At 38.8% G+C, this 8,823-nt stretch overlaps 1 protein-coding gene and 1 long non-coding RNA gene across 4 annotated transcripts in view; one reads left to right on the top strand and one right to left on the bottom strand.

Moving 5' to 3' along the window:
* The first annotated feature begins 370 nt into the window (after positions 1 to 370).
* On the top strand, positions 371 to 1,110 carry LOC112615021 (60S ribosomal protein L10-like). Of its 2 annotated transcripts, XM_025371664.1 has the most exons (2): positions 371 to 487; positions 596 to 1,110. In XM_025371664.1, the coding sequence occupies exons 1-2, from the start codon at positions 408 to 410 to the stop codon at positions 1,050 to 1,052; spliced, it is 537 nt and encodes a 178-aa protein (XP_025227449.1). In that variant the 5' UTR covers positions 371 to 407; the 3' UTR covers positions 1,053 to 1,110. The 2 variants fall into 2 exon arrangements, with proteins under 2 accessions (XP_025227449.1, XP_025227448.1); XM_025371663.1 differs by having other exon boundaries at positions 371 to 1,110.
* Positions 1,111 to 3,601: 2,491 nt separating this feature from the next.
* The window catches only part of LOC112615023, a 121,272-nt gene continuing 116,050 nt past the window's right edge, over positions 3,602 to 8,823 (bottom strand). For both annotated transcript variants that reach the window (XR_003117257.1, XR_003117258.1), the window contains one exon: positions 3,602 to 5,397. This is a non-coding gene — a long non-coding RNA (uncharacterized LOC112615023). The remainder of the gene's footprint in view (positions 5,398 to 8,823) is intronic.

Here is an 8,823-nt window from a genome sequence, read left to right as displayed (position 1 = left end):
AATTCAAGCCCAAAAGTGAAAACAGGGAAATATGAGGATGGCAGTACTTGTAACCAGATCTTTATCAACATTCTTCACTAAGTCCTGAAGATAAACATATAAAAGGAAATGGTAGCACAAAGGGTGTGAGCCTATGTAGGCCTTGATAAGTATTGCTCTACAGACACTCATAAAGTAGTGCCATTTAGACTCCCCAAGTACAGGGAGGTGAGAAAGGCTATAGAGGAATGAAAAAAGTACTGACACTGACAAGGTACTGCAGAGGAAAGGCCCTGGACTCTGCAGTGGACACACATATTGGTCATTTGTCTATTTTTGGTTTTGTTGTCTTTTTAGGTCTTAGCCATAAAATTTTTGCCTAGATCTCTCTTTCCCTTCGGTGCGCCACCGAGGATCCTGGTGTCGCCATGGGCCGCCGCCCCGCCCGTTGTTACCGGTATTGTAAGAACAAGCCATACCCAAAGTCTCGCTTCTGCCGAGGTGTCCCTGATGCCAAGATTCGCATCTTTGACCTGGGGTGGAAGAAGGCAAAAGTGGATGAGTTTCCGCTCTGTGGCCACATGGTGTCAGATGAATATGAGCAGCTGTCCTCTGAAGCCCTGGAGGCTGCCCGAATTTGTGCCAATAAGTACATGGTAAAAAGGTATGGCAAGGATGGCTTCCATATCTGGGTGTGGCTCCATCCCTTCCACGTCATCCGCATCAACAAGATGTTGTCCTGTGCTGGGGCTGACAGGCTCCAAACATGCATGCGAGGTGCTTTTGGAAAGCCCCAGGGCACTGTGGCCAGGGTTTACATTGGCCAAGTTATCATGTCCATCTGCACCAAGCTGCAGAACAAGGAGCATGTGATTGAGGCCCTGCACGGGGCCAAGTTCAAGTTTCCTGGCCGCCAGAAGATCCACATCTCAAAGAAGTGGGGCTTCACCAAGTTCAATGCTGATGAATTTGAAGACATGGTGGCTGAAAAGCTGCTCATCCCAGATGGCTGTGGGGTCAAGTACATCCCCAATCGTGGTCCTCTGAACAAATGGCGGGCCCTGCACTCATGAGGGCTTCCAATATGCTGCCCCCACTTAATACTCACCAATAAATTCTACTTCCTGTCCAGAAAAAAAAAATTTTTTTTTTTGCCTAGATCAATGTACTTAAGTGTTTACCCCAGGTTTCTGTCTAGTACTCTTATAGTTTCCGGTCTTACATTTAAGTCTTCAATCGATCTTGAGTTGATTTCTGTGTAAGATGAGAGACAGAGGTGCAGTTTCATTCTTTTGCATATGCATATCCAATTTTCCCAATACCATTTATTGAGGAGGATGTCCTTTCCTCAACGTATGTTCTTGGTGCCTTTGTTGAAAATCAGTTTTGTGTGTAAACATGTGGATTTATTTCTGCGTTCTCTATTCTGTTCCATTGGTCTTTGTGTCAGTTTTCATACCAATACCATATAGTAATCAAAACATGATTACTATAGCCTTGTAATATACTTTGAAGTCAAGTAGTGTGATGCCTCCGGCTCTGTTCTTTTTGGTCTGGATTGGTTTGGTTATCTGGGTTCCTTTGCGGTTGCACAACAATTTTAGGATTGTTTTTTCTATTTCTGTGAAAAATGTCATTGGTACTTTGATAAGGATTGCATTGAATCTGCAGATTACTTTTGGCAGTATGGTCACTTTAATTATATTAATTCTTCTAGTCCATGAGCATAGAATATCTTTCCATTTGCTTGTGTCTTCTTCAGTTTCTTTCATCAGTGTTTTGTAGTTTTCCTTGTAGAGGTCTTTCACCTACTTGGTTAAATTTATTCCTAGGTTATTTTTGGTAGCTGTTTCAAGTAGGCATGCCTTTTTAATTTCTTTCTCAGCCATTTCATCATCAGCTATTTCATCAATGGTGCATATAAACACTACCGATTTTTGTATATTGAGGTTCTATCCTACAACTTTATTGTATTTATCAAATTTGAGAGGGTTTTGATGGAGCCATTAGGTTTTTCTAGATACAAAATTATATCATTTGCAAAGAGGAACAAATGCAAAGATATCCGACTTGGATATCTGTTATTTCTCTTGTCTGATTGCTCTGGCTAGGTACTATGTTGAATAGTAGTGATGAAGGTGAAAAAACAAGATCCTTGTCTTGTTCCAGTTCTTAGATGAAACGGTTTCAGCTTTTCCCCATTCATTATGATAGCTGTGAGTTTATCATATATGGTTTTTATTATTTTGAGGTATGTTCTTTCGATGCCTAGTTTCTTGAGAGTTTTTATCATGAAGGGATGATGAATTTTATCAAATGCTTTCTATGGATTGGTTGAGATGATCATATGGTTTCTGTACTTCATTCTGTTGATGTAATTACTGTATTATGTTTGTTGATTTGCATATGTTGAACCATTTTTGCATCCCTGGTATAAATCCCACTTGTTCATGGCATATTATCTTTTTGATGTGCTGTTGGATTCAGGTTGCTAGTATTTTGCTAAGAACTTCTGCGTCTATTTTCATCAGGGTTATTGGCCTGTAGTTTTCTTTTTTGTTGAGTCCTTGTCTGGTTTTTAATATCATAATAATGCTGCTCTCATAAAATGAGTTAGGGAGAATTCCCTCCTCTTCAATGTTTTTTCAGCTGTTTGAATATAACTTGCATTAGTTCTTCTTTGAAGGTTTGATAGAATTCATCAGAGGAACCACCCAGGCCTGGGCTTTTCTCTGTTGGAGGATTTTTATTACTGATTCAATCTCATTACTTATTGTGGTCTGTTCAGGTTTTCTATTTCCTCCTGATTCAATCTTGGTAGGTTGCATACATCCAGGAATTTATTTATTTCCTCTAGGCTTTCCAATTTGGTGGTATATAATTGTTTATAATAGTCTCTGAATGATTATTTGTATTTCCATGTTATCAGTTGTAGTGTCTCCTTTTTCATTTCTGATGTTTATTTGTGTCTTCTCTCTTTTTTTTTCTTGGTTAGTCTAGCTGGCGGTTTATCAATTTTTTATCTTTTCAGAAATCCAACTCTTTGTTTCATTAAAACTTTGTATATTTTTAGTTTCTATTTTGTTTAGTTTGGCTCTGACTTTTACTGTTTCCTTCCTTCTACTCATTTGGGATTTGGTTTGTTTTTCCTTATTTAGTTCCTTGAGGTGTACAGTTAGATTGATTATTTGGAATCTTTTGCCTTTTTTGATGAAGACATCTATTGCTGTAAATTTTTCTCTTAGCACTGCTTTTGCTGTAGGTCATAGATTTTGATATGCTGTGTTTCCATTTTCATTTGTTTCAAGTAACTTTTTGATTTCCTCCATACTTTTTTTTCTTGACTCAGTGGTCATTCTGGAGCATGCTGTTTGTTTAATTTCCACATATTTGTACAGTTTCCCAGGTTCCTCTTGTTACTGATTTCTACTTTTATTCCATTTTTGTCTGAGAACATACTTGATATGATTTTGATTTTTTAAATTTATTGAGACTTGTTTTGTGTCCTTCTACTTAACTACTTCTTACACCATTAAATAGAATACAGTAATAGCTATTTCAAATTAATGAACATAATACACATTATTTTTGTCAATCTGTTCAAAAGTATATTGTCTAAATATTCATCAAAATACTTTTATTCCTGAATACCAAATTTCAAATATACAAAAGCACATTTATGAATTGTAATTAATCTTCACCTCTCACTAGCTCAACTCCTACCTCCTGACCCAAAATGTCTGTTGTCCATAGAATGGTGCACACATTCCAGACATGTTTCTGTGGATGCGGTGCACATGACCATGTCCACCTACACATGCATATAATCTTTGCCAAAAAGTGTGATCACATTAATCATCTCCTTTTGCAACCTGTCTTTTCCATTTAATATTCTTCTGAGGATTTATATTAGCATCTTATTAGTTCTTACAGTTTTAACATAATCAACAAGTTCATTGTTCATGTCTATATCTATTGGAATTGTATGTCAAAATTAGTTGCCAACTGCTTTGTTACTGAGCTTGCCCTATAAATTGTGGATGCTAATCTAACATCTGAGATGTAGTTTGAAAATGTTTCCCCATTATTTTATAGAAATTCTTAGTGTTATTTTCATTTAGAACGTGTTTTCAACTTCAATAATATGAATAAGATATATACAGATTGTAATTTAAAAAGAAATACTGGTGAAGAACACCTTATGGCGTGTGTACTGTCGGCCTTGAGAAAAATACGAGCATTGAGAGTCCTGGAGATATCAAGACAAAAATGGAAAAATACTTTAAGTAATTCTAGAGTTAGCTGCTGATCTGGAGAGAAAAGAGTTTTCTCCCCGATTTACATAAACTTTCCCAAAGTACCATAATATGAATAATGGTCAAAGTGATAGGTACCTTGAATAGCAGTTAAGATTAAAGGAGATGAAATATAAAGTGCATTTGCTTACAGTAGTTTAATGTATGTTAATTTCCTTCTCTCAAGCTCCCCTGTCCCAAGGCCAATACTTGAGCTTCTGCCTGAGCCCACTCACTACTTCGAGGAGCAACCAACTCGTGTGGCCCTACACCCAGGTCTCCTGGCATAAATGGCGGGATTTAATCTTCTCTATCTTCTTCATCACCCTGAGGGGTTGTGGAGTGAGGATGCATTGGTCCACAATAGCAGAGGGGTGGAATCTGACCATTTCTCAAGCCCTGGAAGCCCATCTTCTAAAAGGGAGGCTACTCAGGGCTGTCTATGGATGATGAGGGATGGAACCTCATTCCAATCCTACCACCTATCTGGAGAAACTTAGGCTCTGAAAGCCTGAGTTTGGCCATCTATGAAATGGGATTGACCATACCATCCTTACAGTGCTGTCCTGAGGGGTAAATGAGAAAACCTGTCCAGAGTATATGGCATAGAGTGGGACTTCAATGGCCTTTAAATGTTGGGACACAGCACTAGGGGATGGGTGAGCCTCAGGGCTAAGGAGGCATTGTGAAAAATCATTTCTCATTGTTTCTCTTTATGAGAAAACAGGTATCTAGTTGAAGAAAGCAAATGTCCCTGTGATATGCCTTGAGTTCAAAGATTTGTAGACAGTTGTTTCTGTACTTCCTGGGCATTATCAGAAGCTCATAAGAGCTGTTCAACATCATGCCCCCGAGCTGACCCAAATCCAGCTCCCCATGCTGGAAAAACAGGCATATCTTTGAATTCACCTGTTGAGCTCAGAAATCGGTAACACCAGGGTAGCAAAAAGGTGTGTTTGCCTAATGGCTGTTCCTGGACTGGTCAGTATGGTTTTGGGCTCTTTAGTTTTTGGTTTTTTTTTAAGGAAAAATTTGGACCCATACCGCAGTCACCAGTGCAGAGTCTTCAGATCATGCAGTACTCAGCCACATCACTTCAGGTTTTCAGTCATCTGCTGCCTCCCTTAGAGACAAAAATCCAATAGTTACTAGCAAGTCTTTGACACATGATATAGTTTGGCTGTGTCCCCACCCAAATCTCACCTTGAATTGTAATAATCCCTACATGTCAAGTGCAGGGCCAGGTGGAGATAATTGAATCATAAGGGCAGTTTATACCACACTGTTCTCATAGTAGTGAATAAGTCTCACGAGATCTGATGGTTTTATAAATGGGAGTTTCCCTGCAGAAGCTCCCTTGCCTGCCACCATGTAAGATGTGTTTTTGCCTTCTGCTATGATTGTGGGGCTTCCCCAGCCATGTGGAACTGTGAGTCAATTAAACCTCTTTCCTTTATAAATTACCTAGTCTCCATTATGTCTTTATTAGCAGCATGAGAACAGACTAATATAACACACAATTGTCCAGTTTTTAATTAGCTAACAACTAAATATTAACAGAGCCCAGAACTCATGCTATTCCATTGGAGGTACCTCATGAACCCTAAAGTCGAATTAACTGGGTAAGAAAGGAAATTAATATATGGGTGACTTCATTGTTTAAATCTGAGATGAGATGGTTCTTCTCATTAATTTTTAAACTTGATCGGGTTTCAAAAAATTGATGATTTTCAAAAATCCCTCCTTGGACCTCTCATCACCTATTCAACCACATGATAGAGATACCACTCCTCTCCCTCTCCCCCTCTCTCTCTCTGGCGCTCGCTCTCTGTCTGTCTGTCTCTCTCTCTCTGTGTGTGTGTGTGTGTGTGTGTGTGTGTGTACGTGTATGTGTCCTCCCCCACTGGATTCTCTCTTCTTCAAATTCAAAGTTCCACAAAGAGTTTTATACATTCCTTGTTAATACTCTCCACTTTTGACTGACTCTTTATCCCATTACACTATGGATTCTGTCCCCAGGATCATCAATTAACACATATGAATTAAAACTCTTTTGAGGCCGGGTGCGGTGGCTCACGCTTGTAATCCCAGCACTTTGGGAGGCTGAGATGGGCGGATCACAAGGTCAGGAGATCAAGACCATCCTGGCTAACATGGTGAAATCCCGTCTCTACTAAAAATACAAATAATTAGCCGGGCGTGGTGGCAGGCGCCTGTAGTCCCAGCTACTCGGGAGGCTGAGGCAGGAGAATGGCATGAACCCAGGAGGCGGAGCTTGCAGTGAGCCAAGATGGTGCCACTGCACTCCAACCTGGGCGACAGAGCGAGACTCCGTCTCAAAAAAAAAAAAAAAAGAAAAGAAAAGAAAAACAAACAAACAAACAAACAACAAAAAAACTCTTTTGAAATACCTTCCTTGTGCAATCAAAAATAACAAATGGAAAGTACAATATACTCATACTGAGCAATTGTGATACAAAATCAGATCAAGCTCTAAATGATATGCATCCCTGAACTAATCAATGGATTTGGGTAGTAGCCTGGACATATGAAAATCAACTCAGGGAATCACTGTCTTCTTTCACCAGCATGACCCAGTTTAGATTCCAGATAGACAGGGTAAGCCTACATGAATTACAGTTTGGATTAAAGATAGAAAATTAGGTCTGGGCAAATGGAAGGTATTTCATGTCAGGAAACACTGAGACATTATTTTAGGCTAGTTAGCTTCAGGGAAGCTCTAAGATTTTGAATTCATCAGGGAATAAAGAGGTTTGAAAAATGGTATCTGCAGATTTTGTTGGAGCTCCCCACAGCATATAAACTGAGAAAATGGGTGTGTCTGCTTCAGTGAGTCTGAGAGACAGTATAAATGACAAATAGGCATATATGGTAGGTCCCTCTATTAAGATGTGAATGTGTGTTTGTTCTCCTCATGTTTCTTCCTTTCTCCTATTTCATGAGGTAGCCAGGTATTTAGGGATGAAACCACGTCAGAAAACAATATCATATTTCACTTACAGATATATGCATATGTAATAAAAGTATAGAAAAATGTCTTAAAAATGTAAAACCTAAATTATACATTGTGGTCACCTGTGGGAAAGAAGGCAGCTGAGGTAATAAGAGAAGACTTTAAAGTGTGTTTGACTCACCTATGAAGGTTTTATATGTTGACATGAGTATGTAGAAGTCTGTTGTATTCTATAATTTTTTGTGTTACTTTAAGATTTCATAACAACCACTATTTCTCTGAGACTTAATTCTGATTTTAAAAAGATCCATACCAATTAAGAAATTCAGGGAAATATAATCAAGTCCAGATATATAATTAATCAATAACCCCATCACTGGTTAATTTTTAAACTTTTTTTGTATTAATGCTCATTTCATTCTCTATGCATGCATATTTAATGTTTGTATACTAAATATGGGTTTCATTAATTTGAAGACTCAACATTTGCTAAAGATCATGAAAGCAGTTATTAAATGTACACACATTTTCTACCTGATCTATCTGACTCCAAAGCCCACATCCCTAACCACTGGGTATACAAGGAAAGATCTGGTATTTAGGACCCAGGTCTCCTGGTTTCAGTCTGTTTTATAGCAGACTCATCTTCATGCTCTGTCATTCGGTGCTGTCTCCTTTCCAGAGCTTAATGAAAAGCTGCTATTCCAATGTCCAAATGGAAGGTAAAAGAAGGTAGCAAGAAAGGATATCAAACAAAATGTAATGAGGGGATGATTTTCCTTCTCCTCCACTGCATTATCAGGTTACCTGTGCTACAAAGAAGAGACAGCAAAGCCCGCTGTCCCTCCCTCTCTCTCTCTCTTTCCCCCTCCCTCCCTACCTTCCTCCCTTCCTCTCTTTCTTTTTTCAGGGTCTTGCTTTGTTGCCCAGGCTGAGTGCAGAGAGAAAATAAATCAAAGTGTGGAGAGACTGTGACCCTGTGAAAAGAGTGTTCTGGTGAAGAATGTGACTTCAGGAGGAAGCATAAACCCACTGCCAGATGGGAGCCTATGGGACCTGGGGTTAGAGAAAAACTAAAGTAGGTGTAAGATTAACCTGGGTTAATTTTATGGCTATGTTTTTTTCGGAAATATTTCTTAAGTAACATATTTTAGGAGCCACATTTTTATCATAAATGTATTCCACACTTGTCTTTGCAAAAGGTTAATATTGAGTCAAGCGCAGAATTTAAAAACTATTAATACCCAGTGTTAAAGCAAACTAAATATGACCTGAGAAGGACTCCGTACTTCTATATTTGAGTCCTTGTGGATGAACTGTAACCTAGCTTAATAGGCAAAATTGAAAACATAACTTCGGAGTATGTGCCTGTAACAATAGCTAACTCTTGGCCAATCCCAGCGGCCATACTTCAACCATTCGTGTACTGCGGAGTGTTCAAACTGGGTTTAAACAAGGCAAACACCAAGCTATAATCAATCCAGCCATTCTGTACCTCACTTCCAATTTCTGTACATCATTTCCCTTTATTGGTCTATAAATCTTTTTCCACCATATGGCTGTGCTAGAGTCTCC

The sequence above is a fragment of the Theropithecus gelada genome, chromosome X, assembly GCF_003255815.1.
Source record: "Theropithecus gelada isolate Dixy chromosome X, Tgel_1.0, whole genome shotgun sequence".
Taxonomy (NCBI): Eukaryota; Metazoa; Chordata; class Mammalia; order Primates; family Cercopithecidae; genus Theropithecus; species Theropithecus gelada.
Note: the sequence above shows the minus strand (reverse complement) of the source record. Positions and strands in the feature narration are given on the sequence as shown.

What these genes read in the sequence shown, in the direction of transcription:
- LOC112615021 (XM_025371663.1), top strand. Translation starts at nt 408, where the DNA reads ATGGGCCGCCGCCCCGCCCGTTGTTACCGGTATTGTAAGAACAAGCCA.